At 42.7% G+C, this 21,620-nt stretch overlaps 1 protein-coding gene across 3 annotated transcripts in view; it reads left to right on the forward strand.

The window, feature by feature from the left end:
• Positions 1 to 21,620, forward strand: part of MTMR7 (myotubularin related protein 7) — a 130,133-nt gene that overhangs the window by 82,597 nt on the left and 25,916 nt on the right. For all 3 annotated transcript variants that reach the window (XR_011386326.1, XM_051842594.2, XM_002709345.5), the window contains exons 6-7: positions 3,147 to 3,281; positions 17,918 to 18,050. Coding sequence is in view for 2 of the 3 variants with exons in the window: in XM_051842594.2 (XP_051698554.1) it covers positions 3,147 to 3,281; positions 17,918 to 18,050 (268 nt within the window). In the remaining variant the exon portion in view is untranslated. The remainder of the gene's footprint in view (positions 1 to 3,146; positions 3,282 to 17,917; positions 18,051 to 21,620) is intronic.

Raw genomic sequence — 21,620 nt, forward strand, 5'->3', positions numbered from 1 at the left:
AGTATCAAAGGAAGCAGAGATGGCACAAGCCATCTGGGCAACTTGCTTTCTATCCAGCAGATGCAGCCTGCCTTTTGCACCTCCCTGTCTTTGCCTGCAGGAACACCCTGGGGCCCACCATCACTTCACCTTGCTCCTGGACCCCACCCCTGCCTGCTGACCTCTCCCTGATCAGATCTTCAGGTCCTTTTGTCCATCTTACTGCTCAAGAATTGAACAGCTATGGGGTGATTCTGCTACCCCTTTGCTTTACTCTGCACTCCCTCTGCACTGCTCTTCTGAATTCTGAACCTGGTTGCAGGCCTGGATGTCCTTTTTCCTTTTTTTTTTTTTTTAATATTTTGTTCATGGGGCTGGCGCTGTGGCACAGCAGGTTAACGCCTTGGCCTGAAGCACTGGCATCCCATATGGGCACCAGTTCGAGACCCAGCTGCTCCACTTCTGATCCCGCTCTCTGCTATGGCCTGGGAAAGCAGCAGAGTAGGACCCAAGTCCTGGAGCCCTGAACTTGCATGGGAAACCTGGAAGAAGCTCCTGGCTTCTGGCTTCAGATCGGTGCAGTTCTGGCCATTGCAGCCAATGGGGGAGTGAACTAGCAGATGCAAGACCTCCCTCCCTCCCTCCTCCCCCCCCTTTCTCCCTCTCCCTCCCTCTCCCTCCCTCCCTCTCTCTCTCTCTGTAACTCTGACTTTCAAATAAATAAATAAATATATATATTTTTTTTAAAAAAAGATTTTATTCATTTATCTGAGAGGTAGATTTACAGGGAGAGAAAAATCTTCTATCTGCTGCTTCACTCCCCAAATGACTGCAATGCCCAGAGCTGGGCCAATGCAAAGCCAGGAGGTAAGAGTTTCTTCTGGGACTCCCATGTGGGTACAGGGGCCCAAGGACTTGGGCCATCTTCTGCTGCTTTCCAAGGCTATAGCAGAGATCTGGATCAGAAGAGGAACAGCCAGGACGTGAACTGATGCCCATATGGGATTCCAGTGAGGCAGGCAGAGGCTTTACCTGCTGTGCCACAGTACGGCCCTCTGGATGTCCTTGAGCCTTCTCTATAATTGCCCCTTTCTACTACAGAATCATCCTGGAGCCTATAGATGGTTGCCCAGGTAATGTCTAGCCACTCCATGATTCTCTGCCTCATAGCTAGTGAGAAACATCCCTGCCCTCTCCAGTGAAGAGCACTGAAGCTCACATTTTTCAAGAAAAACCCACACCCTTGCTAGGTTGACCTGTGTTGGGCGTTAAGGATAGTTGAGCTCTGATTGGACTTTGAGCTGGGTTGCTCCTTCTTGAATAAAACCTTGAACGACCCAACTGTTTTTGGTCAACTTTTCCTTGCCTACCTATCCAGAGGGGTTCCCTTCCTTCCTGGCCCTTGTTGTCTCCATCTTCTTACATAGTGGGCTTATAGCCTCTATGTAGGTTCTTTGAGTCATTCATGTTTTTTTAATTATCCATTTAATTTAGAGGCACGGAGACGGGGAACTCTGATCCACTGGTATACTCCCCAAATGCCCACAATAGCCAGCACTTGACCAGGCCAAAGCTGGGAGCCAGGAACTCAATAAAGGACTCCCATGTGGGTGTCAGGGACTCAAGTACTTGAGCCATCACTGCTGCCCTCAGGGTTACTTTATCAGGGAGCTGGCATCAGGACCTGGAGCCAGGAATCAAACTCATATATGCTGAGATGGAACACAGGTGTCTTGACCGCTAAGCTAAGTGCCCACTCCAATTCATGTATTTATTGGGCAATTTGTGTTTAATTTAAATGTTAAAGTCCAAAGCCATAAATGCATTTTGACATAAAACATAAACAGGGAGATCTCCCATTTGTTGGTTTATTCTTCAAATGCCCACAACATCTAGGGAGGCCAGGCTGAAGCTAGGATATGGGAACTCTGGGAACTCAATCCAGGTCTTCAATATGGGTAGCAGGGACCCCTCCATAAGCCCTGTCACCTTCTGCCTCCTAGGTTACACATTAGTAGGAAGCTGGAATCAGGAGTAGAGCTGGGACTCAACCCCAGATTTTCTGTTAGGGGATGCTGATGTCCGAAATGGCACCTTAACCCCTGTGGCAAATGCATACTCCAAAGCAAAAGTTTATAGCTGCAAAGTTGTATCTACACTAACCTATTCATAACTCATGGAAATGTTTATGCTGTTCTATATATCATCTACCAATGCAACCTACATTTGTCCCTCAAGTATACAAGTATCCTTCAGGGATTGGCTCTAGGAAACTCCTCTGCCACAGAGACCAAAATACACTATTGCTCAAGTTCCTTGTATAAAGTGGTGTAGTATGTGCATATAACCTACATGCACAGTTGGATTTATTTTAAATCAGCCCTGGAATACCTTTTATACCTAATGTAATGTGAATGCTATGTGCATTGTTGTTACCCTGTAATACAGGCAAAGGAAAGAAGTCTGTACATATTTAGTAAAGTTAATTGCTGTTTCTACAGAGTTTCAGTCCGTGGTGTAGAAATGTACAGATAGCAAAATCCCACTGTATTCTGTTAAATTGCAGGTAGGGATACCGCAGGAGAGAATGCAGGTTGATTGCAAAGAAAACCTTTGTTTCTGTGCAAATTGAGTCAGCCTAGGTATATACCTACTGTCCTTAGGCACCAAGCCTGGCATCAACTTGGGTTTCCATTATTGTGAATATTCCCATTTTTGGTATTTGTGATCATTTTTAATGAGCTAGTAAAAAGAAATAATGAAAAGCATTGAAAAAGTAATATTTTATTATTCTTATCCTTAATAGTATTCTGCAAGTTTTGGAAGCATAGTTATTTATTTTGTATTTCTACTTTGAGCAGGAAAATGAAATAATACCAGGGAAAAAGAAAGTAGGTTATTTAAATGGCTTTAAGTTTCATAATGTGATTCCTATCTAAACATCTTTACACATTCCTAGTTGCTTTTTGTACTGCTTGCCCAAGTTGTAGTCTCTTTGACCTGAATTAAAAATAAACCTTAATTTCCAGAAAACATTATCATATTTTCATAGGACTTTGTGTGGTGTAAGTGATCCAGGGGCCTCTTTGTCTTGGAGATAGAACTTGAGGGTCTCTGGTGGGAACAGTCGCCTGATGATGCTGTGTTGCTGTGGCCTCTCCCCCTAGGCCTCCATCTGCAGGAGCAGCCAGCCTCTGTCTGGCTTCAGCGCTCGGTGCTTGGAGGACGAGCAAATGCTGCAGGCCATCAGGAAAGCCAATCCCGGAAGTGACTTCATTTATGTTGTGGACACTCGGCCTAAAGTAAGTGTTGGCATCTGATGATGCATGGCTCTGCAGCTCTGAGTCATGAAGCTGGAGACAGGGCGAAGCCTAATAACCAACCATGATCATTGGCGCTTAGCGGCCCTGAGCTCCTGGGACCATTAGAGCAGGAACCTTTTGTATGCTAACACTGTGCCAGGCACATAGTGGCACATGATAAGTGAGTGGGTTTTTATTTTGGAGACTGCTTTTCTAGATACACAAAGTTAATGTTTGACTCAGTTCTAAAACAACCCTTTCTCCTCTGGCAATAGGGGGTATGCTGTAGAGCTCCAGCAGCTCAATTTTTGGGAGATATTCAGCTAACTTTTTCAAGTGTAACTTATAGTGATCTATTTCTGTAACTTAGAACATAACAGTATATAATTTAAAAAGGCACAATGTGATATGTACAGTTTCATATTTATATAGAAACTTTAGAATGTAAAAACGTATAGAAAAAGATCTAGAAGGGAAAACACTAAGCTGCTAAATTCTTTGGAGAAGGAATTAGGATTTGGAAAGGAGGAGAATTTTCTATTTTTCCACTGTTAGAAAAATATTATTTTATAATTATGCATGTGTTCTTTTTCTAACTGAATAAAGCAACCAATAGAAAATAACAGATCTAGGCATCAAAGCATAAACCAGGTTGATCTTACTCTTAACCTCTTGCCATATTTACATGTTTGTGGACTGTGCATTTTAAATAAGTTGTATGACAAGTGAGCTATACGTCAATGAAGCTATTTAAAAATGAGGAAATAAAGTATATACACCTAAAGTATATACATTGTTAGGAATAGAATAGGTAATTATAGACATGGTCTGTACTCATGATGATGTGAATAATGAGAACTGGATTCTACACTTGTTCTGGTGCTCAGTACAAGTCACCTTCACTACTTCTGAGGCTCATTTCACCAAATAGTGCTTTATGCTCTGGACCTTTTACTGTGATACTTCCCTAATGTAAGATCAGTGCCCGGCTCATATGCTTGGCCTCGGAACAGACCCGTCAACTTCTGACCATCGTGGTCGGTGTGGAGTAGTGAGAGTGCAGTTACTCTTAGATGCCAGGTTAGGAGTCAGAAGTAGAGGTGGACAGTGAAACATCCATGGGGGCTTCAAAAAGTTCATGGAAAAGTAGCACTGAAAGTTATTTCGGTGTAAAAACTGTTAAGTCCATGCATAGTTTTTTTTATAATATGCAGTTTTGAAGACCTCCTCATAGCATAGCCACATCACATTCACATTCTAATAGATTTTGTGTAAGCGATCACATACTTTAAAATGAATTCCCAAATTACAACACAGGTAAAACTTTAAAGTGGAAAAAATAGCTTCTCTGTGTGAATGTTTTCACTTGAAAGATGCCAGGAAATCTTTGATAGTTCCTTTTTGATGTGTGCTTTTCTCTCTGGCTCTTGAGGTTAAAACTCCATCTTTCTTGAGTTCACTGCCTGCCCTACTCTTCACTGACCATTTGCGTTAAGTAAGGTGGAGCAGTTTTGAATTTACTAATATCCATAGATAATGTCTACTTCTTAGGTAGATAAACTGAAGAACAGAGAGGAGGAAAAGACAGGGACTTTGCTATCCTGTTTTTCCAGATTTAAATGAAGTCAAGCCAATGAACCTGCCACATTCAGGGCAATGATCAACATGTGTACAACGTTATGTAAGGCTTCTAGGAAGTGCGGCAGCGTAGAGCCAACCATACTCCATATTTGAAATAAATTAATCCAGGGGACTTCATTTGATGGGTATATTTAGCACTAAGTGTGTTTACACACAGCGATAAGGAGTTTGACGCTAATCCATTAAAGAAAATTGGGGTCTCATACAAGTCATGCCCTGTTCTTGTATTTAACCATGCATATGCACTCCACGTGCATTTTAAACTGTTTGCACAGAGCTTTCATTTCTTGAAAGATAATGTGTGTGGATTTTTGTTTCATAATGTGTCAGGCTCCTTAGGTAGCTAGGAGACTGTGGCAATGTTTGCCATACAAAGTGTGGACAATGGCAGATGGACACTTTCCAGGTTTGCACATAGGCTTAATTAAAGAGAGAGGGTTAGGAGGCAACCCAAATCATTCTTGTCCTTGGAGTGAGACTAATTTCACGTGAATGCTCCAAAGCCACCTGTTTAGATGGAAACCTTCTGAATTGCTTGTTGACATTCACATTACTGGAAAGCAAAAGCAGTGAGATCCTCAAGCATGTATTGCATTGTCTGTTCAAAAAATATATATGCCCTTGTGGTCCTATGTTACTGCCAGGCATTGGTGCATTAAGATGATAGGAAAAGGTGTTGGTGAAATATTTGTGTAGTTGTAAAATGAGGGATAGAAATTTTATTTCGGACTTGCTTGTGATTTTATCATTAATGTGTTGTGGGATTATGGTGAGTTTGTAAGAACACTAGGCACTGTCTCACCTAAGAATTCTTGAAAATTAGTAGGAGACTTTTGTTTTCTTTTCATGGAAAAAGGCTTAGATTTAAAGAAGTTAAGCAATGCGCCCAAGGGCGCATAGTACAGGGCACAGCATGCACTCAAATCCAGGCTTATCTGACTGCAGAGACTCTGCTCCTTCTGTCTGGCCATGGTGAAGTTTTTGTTTGTGTGTGTGTGTGTGTGTGTGTGTGTGTGTTTGTTTCTGTTCACTAAAAATCTCAATAGAACCTTGTTTCCATTTTAAGGCTCAGAGGGTGACCACCTCTGCAAGCACGCCCAGTAAAGTTGGAGACTCAGTGCTGAGGAAGGCACCAGGAGCTCATCCAAGAGCAGGCTGAGGCCAGAGGACCTGGAGGGGCTCCGAGCATCAGCAGCTCCGGAGGAGGTGTTGAAGTGTGAGGAGAAGGGATGTGGGGAAGGCTGGCACCTACTGCAGCTGATGTGCAGCCTTTTGCTTTGTTCCTTCTTCAAGTACTGCTTGTGGCTATGGCTTCTGATTTCACCATTTCAGGATATTTTTAGTTCTATAACAGGATGTCACATGGAATATTTTTCTGTTTCTCTGGAATTGGCAATTTGATGGTTTCTACCTCCTGAATCCTATGAGGGAGATGTCTGGGCAAGTTAGTTGTAAAGATTCCTAGTTTCTAAAAGAGGGGGACCTAGATCTCACTTCCTGGTCAAAGAAGCAGCATGCCTGCCAGTGGCCATCATGGCAACAAGCAGAAAGGGAGGGAGTCAGCAGCACTGTGCTCTCTCTCCATGGATGAGACATTTCCTGTGGGTTTGGGGACAGTGACGGAAGTTGGACATGAACCATCTTACCAGAACCTTCCTCAGAGAGCTTGCCCCTTGGGGCCCTTAGCTGCAGTGACTGTGGGTGTGATTTGGCAAGGAACACTGAGAGGACTGGAATAGGGTCACACCAAGATGGATCTCTCATGTCAGTGAAGTGTGTTCTCCCTACCTACAAGAACCCACATCTAGGCCGGCGCCGGGGCTCACTAGGCTAATCCTCCGCCTGCGGTGCCGGCACACCGGGTTCTAGTCCCGGTCGGGGCGCTGGATTCTGTCCCGGTTGCTCCTCTTCCAGGCCAGCTCTCTGCTGTGGCCCGGGAGTGCAGTGGAGGATGGCCCAAGTCCTTGGGCTTTGCACCCCATGGGAGACCAGGAGAAGCAGCTGGCTCCTGGCTTCGGATCAGCACGGTGTGCCGGCCGCAGTGCGCCAGCCGCGGCGACCATTGGAGGGTGAACCAATGGCAAAGGAAGACTTTTCTCTCTGTCTCTCTCTCTCTCACTGTCCACTGTGCCTGTTAAAAAAAAAAAAAAAAAAAAAAACACCACATCTGTGCTCTAGGAGATTCAGCATGTAGACCTTTTTAACCAGAGAAGCAGTGACAGCCACTGCAAACAGAACTGCAACCTTGCCTAGCTTTGCAGTGATAATTAACCTCTTTCTTATCCCTCCTCTGCACCTCTGCCTACATAGGAGAGAGAGAGAGAGGGTGGGAGGACCATAGCAAACCCATCACCAGCCCCCATAGCCTGCAATGGGAGAAAGAAGACAGCATTTTGCATCCTTTGTGGGGTTGGAATTTTAAAGTAAGCTGAGTGGAAATCTCCTGTCTGAATATGATCTGGTAGTGTGCAAGGTATCCCTTAGGGGCTGGGTAATGAAGATTTTGACCAGCACATCGGTAGATAATAGTTACAAGGAGTACAGTTATTTCAGATGTTCTTGTTTGTACAAGTTAAGGTTCTTAGTTCAACAGGTGACAAAAGGAGGGAACAATGACCATCATTTGACATCCTGTGTTAGGGGGTGGCCCAGATCAACTTTTACTATCATTTCTCAACCACATCAGATCAGACCCTGCCGTTATTCAGGTGTGAAGTGCAGCTGCTGAAACCTTAGACTCCAGGGCAAAGATAAGTGACCAGGCTAGCCTGTAACAGGTATCTAGAGCAACACAGACTAAGTTTTCATAAGTCTGGTTGATTTAAGTTCAGGGGAGAATCTGCTTTTATTTCTTTCCAGTCCTTACTGCTCACTCCTCACTTCCATCTGTTAGTGATTTGTCGACTTGCTCTATCAGTCAGTGTCTTCATTGAGGGCCTGCTGTTTGTCAGTCTAACGTGAGGGCTCTGGCTAGAAGCAAGACCCACAATGGTGGAGCTGACCTCTACCCTCCCTCTCATCACCACTGACTTTTCAATAAATCAGCCTCAAATGTTCAACAAAACCTGTTCATAATCTTTCCATTGCTTTTTTTTTAAGATTTATTTTTTATTTGAAAGAGGTACACAGAGAAAGGAGAGGCAGAGAGGGAGAGGGAGAGGGAGAGAGAGAGAGAGAGTCTTCCATCCAATGGTTCACTCCCCAATTGGCTGCATTTGCCAGAGCTGTGCCGATCCGGAGCCAGGAGCTTCTTCTGGGTCTCCCATGTGGGTGCAGGGTCCCAAGTTGGGCCATATTCTACTACTATTCCAGGCCATATCAGAGAGCTGGATCGGAAGTAGAGCAACCAGGTCTAGAACCGGCGCCCATATGGGATGCCAGGGTGTTAACCTACTGTGCCACAGCGCCAGCCCCAATCCTTCCATTGCTTTCTATTGCTACAGATAAAGTCTGAATTTCTTCAGAGGACCTGTTGATAGAGGACCCAAAATGCTTTCTGACTTCCCCTCCTGCCATTCCATGTGCAGCTTCTGCATGACTCAGTTGCCTCACTAACCTTTGCACTGTTGCTTTTTTCCTGCCACCTCTTCTCTTCCCAGTGCTTCATCTAGAATGCCCTACCTTCCACCACCCCATCCTTCCAGATCATTAAAGTGAAGCCAGCTTTCACCCTCTGGTGACACATTCCTGATAAGCACTCCCCTACGCACAGGCCCAAGAGTGAGGGATCACTCTAGAATGCAACTCCTGTCACTGTCAGTCTCGCTAATATCCACCCAGCTCCTGCCCAGGCCCAGTGGGTATTGTTTGTTGCCCTTTGGTCCTATGTGCTTTCCTTTCTGTACTCAGTCATCTAAGGATGGTAGAAATAGCTTTTTTCTTACCTGTGTATTCCATGCAAAGTCTGGCACACAGCAGGTGTTAATTGAAGTATGCCTGCATTCTTTTTGTTTGATTTATGAACTTCTCTGCATCAAAGGATGCTCACATTATCAAGTAGCAAATGATACTGTGTTAGAAAACAGAGTACTTTTTCAATGCTACCTTTTCATTGTCTATATATAAATGTTTTTATATGATGTGTTGAAATATATAATAATATATAAATTATATATAATAGATCCAGGATAACTTCTTGACTATTTATTAATTGTAAAACTAAAACTTCCTGCTCTGAGTGTGCAGCCTTTTGCGCATTATCATGATAGAGCCCTTAAAATAGAAATACCGAGAAACTGGATTTTAGATTAAACATTGCCACCTTCTGTTCATTTGGGGAAGTACACAGTGACTTTCCCTAAGGTCACTGTGTGTCCTTTGCTTTTAAAGACTGTATTGTGGTTACAGTTACAGACTTCATACATTTCACAATTACACCTTTAGGGTCATGGTGATTCTTCCCTCCATGCTCGACCTCCATCTCATACTCCCTTTTTTATTCTCTTATTTTCAACAAAGATCTATTTTCCATTAACTTTATAAACACGCGGTTAACTCTATGTTAAGTAAAGAGTTCAACAATTAGCATGAAAGAAAAAAAAAAGGTAGGTAAAATACAAGTAGAAAAAACTTCCCCAGCAGTCAAGGCATGGACTTGCCTTGTCATTGCATCTCAAATGTCATTGCATCTCAAAGTGTCAATTTCACTTCTACAGGTTGCCTTTTTGGTGCTCTATTAGTTATCACAGGTCAGGGAGAACAAATGGTATTTGTCCCTTAGAGACTGGCTTATTTCACTAAGTATGATGTTTTCCAGCTTTATCCATTTTGTTGAAAATCTTTATTTACTGGTGTGTAGTATTCCATGGTGTACATATCTCATAATTTCTTTCACCAGTCTTCTGTTGATAGGCACTTGGGTTGATTTCATGTCTTTGCTATTGTGAATTGAACTGCAATAAACATGGAGGTGCAGACAGCTCTTTCATATGCTCATTTCATTTCCCTTGGGTAAATTCCCAGGAGGGGATGGCTGAGTCATATGGTAGGTCTATATTCAGATTTCTGAGGTATCTCCATACTGTCTTCCACAGTGTCTTTCCAACTTACATTCCCACCAACAGCAGATAAGGGTACCTTTTCCCCCACGTCGTTGCCAGCATTTGTTATTTGTTGATATCTGTCTGAAAACCGTTCTAACCAGGGTAAGTTGAAATCTCATTGTGGTTTTGAGGTGCATTTTCCTGACGGCTAGTGATCCTGAGCATTTCTTCATGTGTCTGTTGGCAGTTTGGAATTCCTCTTTTGAAAAACGTCTGTTTAAGTCCTTTGACCATTTCTTGACTGGGTTGTTTGTTCTGTTGTTGTTGATTTTCTTGATCTCTTTATATATTCTGGTTATTAATCCTTATCAGTTGTATAATTTGTAAATTTTTTCTCCCATTCTGTTGGTTGCCTTTTCACTTTGCTGATTGTTTCTGTTGCAGTGCAGAAGCTTCTCACTTTGATGTAATCCCATTTGTCTATTCTGGCTTTGATTGCCTGTGCCTCTGGAGTATTTTCCAAGAACTCTGTCTCTGCCAATGTCTTGTAGGGTTTCCCAAATGTCCTCTAACAATTTTATGGTGTTGGGTTGTAGATTTAAGTCTGAGTTCATTTTGAGTGGATTTTAGTGAAAGGTGGAAGGTAGGATTCTTGCTTCATGCTTCTGCATGTGGAGATCCAGTTTTCGCAGCAGCATTTGTTGAAGAGACTGTCCTTGCTCCAGGGATTGATTTTAGCTCCTTTGGCAAAGATAAGTTCATTGTAGATGCTTGGATTGATTACTGGTGTTTTAATTCTGTTCTGTTGTTCTATCCATCTGTTTTTGTACCAGTACCAAGCTGTTTTGATTATAACTGCCCTGTAGTATGTCTTGGAATCTGATATTGTGATGCCTCTGGCTTTACTTTTGTTGTATAAGCTTGCTCTAACTATTCGGCATCTCCTATGTTTCCATATAAATTTCAGCATTGTTTTTTCTATATCTGAGAAGAATTAAATGTATGAAGTTTATAAGTATAAAGCAGTATAGTTCTGCATACATTCCTACAGACTTACTTTTAAGGGTACAGCTTAAAAACTTGCCATGGGACCCCAAATCCCCTTAAGCTGGGTGGTAAAAATAGCATTCTAAGTGTTATAGAGAGCATATGGATGGGATCAGAGTAAAGTGATCATATAAATAGAACTAAGTGTTTGGTAGTAATAAAAAAATTAAAAAAGAGTGAATGCTCCAACATGGGAAGCAGTCCATACAGCAGACTCATAAAATGTCCATTAGCTTAAGTAGTGCTCTAACCATACACAATCAACCCTTAAGGCATTCTGGTTTGGCTGAAAAGCACAAGGGAGCATTTCAGGCATGGAAAGCCAAGACACTGTGGCAAAAAATGTTCTACAAGAAGGACCTCTGTGGGTGAGACCCCACTGGAAAGAAGCAGCCACCAAAGAAGAATGTACTGACCCCTGAAGGGAGGAAGGAGCTTCCACTTTGCCTATGGCCTTGTTGAAATACTGAAGGAGTTTGTGGACTCAAAAGGCTTCCATAGGCTAGGCATCTCTTGTCAAGAGCCTCGGGTGATCACTGACGTCATATGTAACAGTGTTGTTAAATAAGCAACAGGAGTCACTGTGCACTAACTTCCCATGCAGGACCTCTATCCTCAAAGAGCTGTATTAGGAGACTTAATAGTAAAACTTGTTCTCAAGAATTATTTTGGTTTAGTGTATTAAGTGGAGGATATTCTTATGTCACATAAATTATAATTATGTCTGATTGCTTACAAAAGGTGTATCATTCTTGGGTTCATCCTTAAAGATAATTAAGTTTCTAAAATAAAGAAATTACCATCAAGATGCAGACTTTGAGGCTGGCGCCATGGCTCAATAGGCTAATTCTCCACCTGCGACGCCAGCACACCGTGTTCTAGTCCCGGTCAGGGCGCCAGATTCTGTCCCGGTTGCCCCTCTTCCAGGCCAGCTCTCTGCTGTGGCCCAAATGCTTGGGTCCTGCACCACATGGGAGACCAGGATAAGCACCTGGCTCCTGGCTTCAGATTGTCGTGGTGCACTGGCTGCAGCGCCCCAGCCACGGAGGCCATTGGAGGGTGAACCAACAGCAAAAGGAAGACCTTTCTCTCTGTCTGTCTCTCTCTCACTGTCCACTCTGCCTGTCAAAAAAAAGAAAAGAAAAAAAAAGATGCAGACTTTGAGCAGCCCTTGTGTAGATTTTTGAGGTATAGCTTTTGTACTTGTTTTTTATGTTTTTTTTTTGTTTTTAGTTGTTTTATTTTGTTTTTCTTTTTATTCCTCATGCATAGTGCTAAACGCTTTACCTAGAATATAGTTAATCTTTTTTCTATATTTATTTATTTATTTGAAATTCAGAATTACACACAGAGAAGGAGAAGCTGAGAGAGAGAGAGAGAGGGAGGGAGAGGGAGAGGGAGAGGGAGAGGGAGAGGGAGAGGGAGAGGGAGAGAGGGAGGTCTTCCATCCACTGGTTCACTCCTCAATTGGCCACAATAGCCAGAGCTGTGCAGATCTGAAGCCAGGAGCCAGGAGCTTCTTCTGGGTCTCCCACACAGGTACAGGGACTCAAGGACTTTGGTCATCTTCTACTGCTTTCTCAGGCCAAAGCAGAGAGCTGAATTGGAAGTGGAGCAGCTGGGACTCGAACCAGTGTTCATATGGGATGCTGGCACTGCAAGTGGCGGCTTTACCCACTATGCCACAGTGCCAGCAGCTAGAGTTAATTTTCTGTCTATAAAGTTAAGTGAACGCATATCTTACTTAATAAAGAACAAGACTAGGAACAGAACAGGGAAGAGGAAGAGGGGTAGGAAGGAGAGTACAGTGGGAAGAATTACTATGTTCCTAAATTTATATTTATGAAATGCATGCAAATAATTTTTAAGAAATTTTTTTAAAATACTGTACTGGCATAAAAGCAAGACCATTGGAAGACCAATGTAACCAATCCAACAGAATAGAAACTCCAGAAATCCATCCATGTATCTACAACCAACTTATTTTTGAGAAAGGAGCTAAAATGAATCCTTGGAGCAAAGAAAGTCTCTTCAACAAATGGTGCTGGGAAAACTAGATCTTCATGTGCAGACAAATTTGAAACTAGACCCATTCCATGTACCTTACACAAAAATCCACTCAAAATGGATCAAAGACCTAAATCTATGACCCAATACCATCAAATTACTAGAGAACATTGGGGAAACACTGCAAGACATTGGCATATGCAAAGGCTTCTTGGAAAAGACCTCAGAAACATAGGCAGTCAAAGCCAAAATTGACTGAAGGGATTACATCAAGCAGAGGAGCTTTTGTGCTGCAGAAGAAACAGTCAGCAAAGTGAAGAGGCAACTGACAGAATGGGAGAAAATTTGTGCAAACTATGCAAGTGATAAAGGGTTAACATCGAGAATTTATAAAGTGTTCAAGAAATTCAACAACAACAAACCAAACAATCCAGTTAAGAAAGGGACAAAAGACTTGAACAGACATCTTTCCAGAGAGGAAATTCAAACAGCCTACAGACACTTGAGAAAGTGCTCAGAATCACTCGCCATGAGGGAAATGCAAATCAAACCACAATGAGATTTCACCTCTCTTCAGTTAGAATGGCTCACATATAGAAATCAACAAACAACAAATGGTGGTGAGGATGTGGGGAAAACAGTGCCCTGGTCCACTGTTGGTAGGAATGTAAATTGGTGCAGCCACTGTGGAAGACAGTATGGAGATACTCAGAAACCTGAATATAGACCTACCATATGATCCAGCCATCCCATTCCTGGGAATTTAGCCAAACTGAAAGAAATCAGCATATGAAAGAGTTATCTGCACCCCCATGTTCATAGTAGCACAATTCACAATAACGAAAATATGAAAGCAACCCAGATATCCATCAACTGTTGACTAGATAAATAAATTATGGTATATATACACTATGGAGTACAACTCAGCTGTAAAAATAAATGCTCTCTTTTACAGCAAAATGGATGCAACTGGAAACCATTATACTTAGTGAAATAAGCCAGCCCCAAAAAAACAGATATCATATGTTTTCCCTCATCCGAGGTAACTAATAGAATACCTGAAATGTAATGTATTGGCATGAAATAGACATTTTGAGAATTGGTGACTGTTTATAGTCCTTATCTCTCCTGTTGAGGAACAGTGCTCTTTTTCTTTTCTTCTTCATACTATTTGTTGAAATCCTTTGCTCAGTATAGGTTTAACTATATGATCATTAAGTAAACTGAAAATATATCTTTGTAAAAATTAGGAATGGGAATGTGAGTGGGAGGAGGAAGAAGGGTTGGACCATGGGCAGGAGGGAAGGTAGGGGAGAAAATGTCACTATGTTCCTAAATCTGTACATATGAAATACATGAAACCTGTAAAACTTAAATGAAATTTTATAAAAGACTGTCAGTAAATTTTCCCAGATCATGAATAAGCATGTATTTTAAAATGTGAACATGGGCCGGCGCCACGGCTCACTAGGCTAATCCTCCGCCTTACGGCGCCAGCACACCAGGTTCTAGTCCCGGTCGGGGCGCCGGATTCTGTCCCGGTTACCCCTCTTCCAGGCCAGCTCTCTGCTGTGGCCAGGGAGTGCAGTGGAGGATGGCCCAAGTCCTTGGGCCCTGCACCCCATGGGAGACCAGGAGAAGTACCTGGCTCCTGCCATTGGATCAGCGTGGTGCGCCAGCCGCAGTGCGCCGGCCGCGGCGGCCATTGGAGGGTGAACCAACGGCAAAGGAAGACCTTTCTCTCTCTCTCTCTCTCTCTCTCTCTCTCTCTCTCTCTCTCACTGTCCACTCTGCCTGTCAAAAAAAAAAATGAACATGGAATATTAATTAAATCAAACTAATAATAATGACAGTATTTTGGTTTTAATTTGTCACAGTCGTTTAAGAGAGTGTTTGTGGTATGTGGTGAGTAGGCTTAACTTGAATTCTCCAAGGCACAGAATAAACAAGGCTCATATAACCCCAGGACCCTGTTCATTGGTACTGTTTTGTTAAGTTTGATCTAAAGGATAATCCAGTAGTTTTGAAACATAATTTTAGAAAGCGATGATCTTTTATAATATTTAATTTCAGAAAAGAAATACCTATAGGTGATTTTAGAAAAAAATTCCCCTTAAATCATTTAAGCTTTTTAAAGCTTAACATAAAATAATTTGTCTTAGAAATAATTTATTTTATAAGATCAGAGTTGGTGAACTCAAGAGGCTTCCATAGCCTTGGCAGCTCATGACAAGAGCCTCGGGTGATTACTGACATCATAAATAAGAGTGTCAGTTGTTAACAACAGGAGTCACTGTGCACTTACTCCGTATATAGGATCTCTGTCCTTAATATGTTGTACTATGTGAATTAATGGTAAAACTACTACTAAAACAATACTCTATACTTTGTGTGTCTATGTGGGTACAAACTGTTGAAATCTTTACTTAGTGTATACTAAGTTGCTCTTCTGTATATAAAGATAATTGAAAATGGGCCGGAGTCACGGCTCACTAGGCTAATCCTCTGCCTGCAGCACCGGCACACCGGGTTCTAGTCCCAGTTGGGGCGCCGGATTCTGTCCCGGTTGCTCCTCTTCCAGTCCAGCTCTCTGCTGTGGCCCGGGAGGGCACTGGAGGATGGCCCAGGTGCTTGGGCCCTGCACCCGCATGGGAGACCAGGAGAAGCACCTGGCTCCTGGCTTCAGATCGGCACAGCATGCCGGCCGTAGTGGCCATTTAGGGGGTGAACCAATGGAGGAAAGACCTTTCTCTCTGTCTCTCTCTCTCTCACTGTCTAACTCTGCCTGTCAAAAAAATAAATAAATAAGATAATTGAAAATGAATCTTGATGAAGAATGGGATGGGAGAGAGAGTGGGAGATGGGATGGTTGCGGGTGGAAGGGAGGTTGAGGGGGGAAAAGCCACTATAATCCAAAAATTGTACTTTGGAAATTTATATTTATTAAATAAAAGTTAAAAACAGAAATATCTTATTTTAATATATTTTATTTTACTAGAACATGTGTGGGAAAAAGGCAATTCTCTGTATAGAACAGGACAGAGTGCTCAGGGGCTGAGATCTCCCTGTGTGGAGCAGCACTGCCCATGCAATGTGAGGTGTCTGCCAGCTGATGCTGTTGATGGCAATGGCTTGCTCTCTGCTGCTTTTGTTTTTCACTTCTTTGAGATTTATTTATTTGAGAGGCAGAGTTACAGAGAGAGAGGTCTTCCAACCACTGGTTTACTCCCCAAATGACCACAACAACCAGAGCTGGGCCAGACAGAAACCAGGAGCCAGGAGCCTTTTCCTCATTTCACACATGGACACAGGGGCCAAAGCACTTGGGCCATCTTCCTCTGCTTTCCCAGGCCATAAGTATGGAGCTGGATTGGAAGCAGAGCTGCTGGAACTCAAACAGGCATTTATATGAGATACCGTTGCCGCAGGCTGAGGCTTAACATACTACACCACAGTGCCAGCCCCTGTTTTTCCCTTCTAAGGCACTTTACTTCTACTGTTTAGTTGACAAACTTAATCTGTATTGGTTGTAACAGAAAGATTAGAAGAGCCCCTAAGGTAGTGTGATCCTATTCCACTACCACTTCCCCTCCAACCTTTTGCCATAGCTGCTGCCAGAGGACTATTTTCTTCCATTAAATGTTATTTGCTTAATTAACCTGCATAAGCATAAGCACCTATCTTGGTTTGCTTTATAAAAAGTAGATGATTGTATGAGTATTACTGTCTGCCTTTTTCCACTTAACATGCTGTGGGCTAATTCCAAGTTTATAGAGAAAGATGCATATATTTTTACATTCTTTTCTTCTTCTTAGCATCCAATAGGAGTCCAGGACATGAATAACTATAATTTATCTAGTCATTGCCCTATTGAGATGTTCCTGTGTTTTCAGTTTTTTATTATAAAAAATAGCACAATAAACATTATATTTATGTGCCATTACTTTGAGTTTTTTCAGATTTTCAGAAGTCCATCTGGGTCAACGAATATATGTATTTTTAACTTAGCAGGGTTTCAAAAAGTACTACTTTGCCTTACACTCTTAAAAGTAGCTTTTTTTTCCTGGTAGTGAGCTCTGGGCATAGGTTTTCTGATGTGGAAGGCACTCCCTGCGTTTATGGGCAGAGACGAGAATGGTCAGTGAATCCTTTTCGTAGGCTAAGGTGATGCCTATGGCGGAAAGCAAGAATGGTGTGTGTTAGCAGCATGTGAGTTTATCCATTCTAGATACGTGTGCAGTTCCCAGTGAGGGCAGGGCTTCTCCTCTTGATTGTCTACAGCTAGGGCGGAGTTTAAGTTTGATAAATGTCTCAACATGCATCGTCATTTAACTCAAGTTAGGCAGACCCCTGATTCTCATGTGCAAAATCATGGCAATGAAAGTGATCAAAAAGCTCACTTACTAGGTCTCTTGATTTCTGTACGGTGACTGGAGGAGATATGCCTACAAATGTAGCATCTGCCTTCCCCTTCCACGCTGTACTCGGAGATTCCTACGCCTATCTGGGAATCCCTTTAGGCCAGTCCATTCCTACTTGATAATAACATGTGTATTGGCAACATCGTACTGAGAAATACAATAGTTGAACCTGAAGGACCTTATATCAACAGCCATATCTGCAGATGTTCTACCAGCCTACATACTCTACTGTGGGGTATTAAATTGGGGAAATGTGGCTTTATCAAAGAATTCGACATTCAGTTTGGCATCTTCCAGGGACCTGCAAGGGACACCTCTAGCTGAGAAAGTCCTGCCCTGCCAATAAATCTGTGCTGTTGAATAGAAGCCCGGAGTGAGTGCCTGGAACCATGTGGTTCAGTACAGTGTTTCTATGAATGAAAGCCTATTGTGGTTTTTGCACAGCTTTGGAGTGTTCTTATGGGTATCCATGAAATGTTTTGGTTATTTAATGTCCTGAATATAATTCGTGACTATTCTGTTTTGCTGACCACTGCAGCTTAATGCAATGGCAAACCGTGCTGCAGGGAAAGGCTATGAGAATGAAGACAATTATTCCAATATCAAGTTTCAGTTTATCGGGATAGAAAACATCCATGTCATGAGGAACAGTCTGCAGAAAATGCTTGAAGGTAAACCATTTCCTTATGCGAAGCATTAAGAAAATGCAGTTAAATGTTTGATGCCAAAATGGAATAAGATTTTAAAAATTGTTGTTTTCCAGTGATGCTGCTTATATAGGTATGATGAGGTGGGGAGTATCATATTGCAGTGACTTCGTACATATTTAATAGCCTTTCTCTCATTTTTAAGAGTTATTATAAAGCAGTTTTGTCACCCTGTGGTTGGCAGTCGGGGGCTTTCCACTTGTACTTAACACGTAGCGATTAGACTGCCCAATAGTGTTTATTCTTTCTTTCTCATGTTCGTGTGACTGAAATTCAGGGCCACTGGGAGGTAAAGCAATCCTACATTAAACTGTATCTCTAAGTTGCTGACTCGCTGAGAAAACAGAGGATGTTGGGGTTCTGAACCTCTTTTCTTTCTTTTTTAAAAAAGAAAAAGATTTATTTATTTCTTTAAAAGTTGGTTACTAGGGCTAATGCTGTGATGTAGTAGGCTAAGCCTCTGCCTGTGGAGCTGGCATCCCATATGGGCACCAGTTCTTGTCCTAGCTGCCTCTCTTCTGATCCAGCTCTCTGCTTATGGCCTGGGAAAGCAGTGGAAGATGGTCCAAGTACTTGAGCTCCTGCATCTGTTTGGGAGACCCAGAAAAAGCTTCTGGCCCCTGGCTTGGGATCAGCCCAGCTCCAGCCATTGAAACCATTTGGGGAGTGAACTAGCGGATGGAAGACCTTTCTCTCATCTTTTCCACTCTCTGTAACTCTACCTATTAAATAAATGAAAAATCAAAGAGAGAGACAGAGAGAGACAGAGAGAGAGGGAGAGAGAGAGATCGATCTGCTGTCCGCTGGTTCATATCCTAAATGGCCACAACGGCTGAGATTGAGACAGGCCAAAGCTAGTACCCAAGAGCTTCTTCAGGGTCTCCCATGTGGGTGGCAGGGCCCTAGGCACGTGGACCACTTTTCAGGTGGAGCAGGCAGAGCGTGACTTGGTGCCCATGTGGGATACCTGTGTCGCATATGGCAGCTCAACCTGCTGTGGTGCAATGCTGGCCCTCCGATCCTCTTCGCTAAATAGTAGTGACCACATGGCCACCTCCACACATTGCAGTGAGCACTGCCAACACACACACAGGCTTACATACTGATGGGGAGAGGACATTAAAAAGATAGGTTTGCGATGTAGAAGAATCATTCCTGTATCTAAACCAGCCATGAACGGATAAGCCAAAATTCTATATTTTTTTCTTTTTTATTATAATATTTATTTGAAAGGCAGAGTTACAGAGAGAAGAGAGAGGTCTTCCATCTGGTGGCTCACTTCCCAAATGGCTGCAATGGCTGGGGCTGGGCCCGGCTGAAGCCAGCAACCAGGAGCTTCCTCCGGGTCTCCTATGTGGGTGCAGGGGCACAAGCACTTGGGCCATCTTTCACTGCCTTGCCAGACACATTAGCAGAGAGCTGGATTGGAAGTGGAGCAGCCTGGACTCAAATGGGTGCCCATATGGGATGCCGGGGTCAGAGGTAGTAGCTTCACCCTCTGTGCCACAACGCTGGCCCCAGAAATTCTGTGTGTCAAACCAAAGCAGCTTCATCTCCTCTGGGGGAGGTGGCAGTTGCCACAGTCCCACTTTCTTGTGACTTTGGTACCTGCTGTAAAATGAGACTACTGGGCGAATAATCTCCATGGGCGCTTCTGCCTGTAACAATTGGATGCCCTGTGTGCAGACACTTTAAAGCAGAGTATTTAAATGGTTATAAGAAATCCCTTCCTGCAGAGCCCCCAGAGCTGGCTCCATCTGACTGGTACGTGTTATTTGCACTCTAAGTACGATTACCTTTTTGAACTTCTCGACGTAATCACAGGGCAGTTTGTTTCTGCCACAAGCAGTGCTTTGGCTTTGCTGGAAAACTGGACTAGTTTGGAACTGTTATTGCAAAGGTTGTCCAACTTCAGTGTGAAGTTTTACCATGAGCATAGTCATTAAAAACACTTCTGGTTGAAGTGCTCTATGTTTTTTATTTAGCAATTTCAAAAGATGGACTTTTGAGGGCTAAATTTCCTTCTCTGCAGAAAGTTGCTCCTCAGAATGCTTAGACACATTTGGCTTTAGTTTTTAAATTGGCATTTACTTGGTTTCTCTTAAAAAATTGGTTTTGTCCTTGTACCTGGGCTCTGACTTACTGCCGTTCTCTGTAAAGGATAAACAAACAGATCAGGTTCCAGAGGGCAACTCTGTGTTTAAGGTATGATGGTATCCCTACAGTGCAACAAGCAAGGACAGCTTTCTGGATGCCTTTCATGGAACTTGACTGACATTTGACTCTCTGCTTTTGCTGGGTAAATTATAAACTACTTGTGGAGGCTCTGCTGACCATGAAGTGATGCAGTCAGCCCCACCCTCTGAGGCTTTTCCTCCTTCAAACAGCTGAATGTGGCATCAGAGAGAGAGGGGGGAAGGTTTATATGGCTGGTCACTCAGGAGGCAAGGGAATAGTATACTTCATTCATGATTTTTTTCCGGATTTTGTTTTTTTACTACTGTTATAGGTATTGTCAGAGGAGATTCCAAATAGCTGAAAAGTTCCTGTTGTAAACAGCTTTGTCATGAGGGAGAATGATGGGATATTTCATCAGAAAGTGAAATCTAGGACCAGGATCACATCCTGTGTAGATCCTTTTGTAGACCTGATTCAGTTTTAGCTTGGATTTGTAAGTTCCAAACCAAAGTATTTTTGTGGTTATTTGCACCTCTCAAGTTGATAAAATGATGCCTTTCTGTTACATAGAAATTTTATAATCTATTAAGTGCTTTTCATAATAATTTCCCTTTTGATCACGTAATTTTTCCGAAATAACGAAAGCATATTCTGAATTTCCTTTTTTCTGTTGAAGCAGCAGGTAGGAGAGCCTGGAAGAGGCTCTTTCAGAGGTTGACAGAATTGTCATCACCAGAGGTAGAGCACGTGTCCTTGGTGTTGGCGAGGAAATTATTGAGAGGAGGGATCGAGGCGCACACTGAATACACGCACATCTCTATCCCTGAGATTACGCTCCAGGGCTGTGGAAGCTTTTTTCTGCCAAGGGACATTTATAATTTGTGAGCCATACAAAATAATCAACTTGAAAATTAGCCTGCTGTAGACTTACTGGATTTCAAGACCCACCTGTGGTTGCCTTGGAAGGCCCAGACCAAATGATTTTGTAGGCCTTCTGCTGCCTGTGGCCCAGACATTCCTCACCGCTGTGTGTGTGTGACACCTCTTCTGTATATATCTGCTTTAAAGATAGGCAGGTGCTATGGAAGAGATGTGGCAAGAAGGACTTAAGGATGCTGCCCAGAAAATTTCTTTGTCTCCATGATGAGTTTTCTGCCTGCATTCCACATGAACTGTAGATTAATGTTGTTGGGTGTTCTGTAGTTCTATTTATAATTGACAACTTATTCATTGATTTATTCTTCTAACTTAAAAATCAAGCAACTTGTGTGCACCAGGCTTTATTTAAATGACTGTATTTGATTCACACAGTGCTAGTGCATAGTCCACTGTATTATCTATTATAGATGAAGAAAC

This window comes from Oryctolagus cuniculus, chromosome 2 (genome assembly GCF_964237555.1).
Source record: "Oryctolagus cuniculus chromosome 2, mOryCun1.1, whole genome shotgun sequence".
Classification (NCBI taxonomy): domain Eukaryota; kingdom Metazoa; phylum Chordata; class Mammalia; order Lagomorpha; family Leporidae; genus Oryctolagus; species Oryctolagus cuniculus.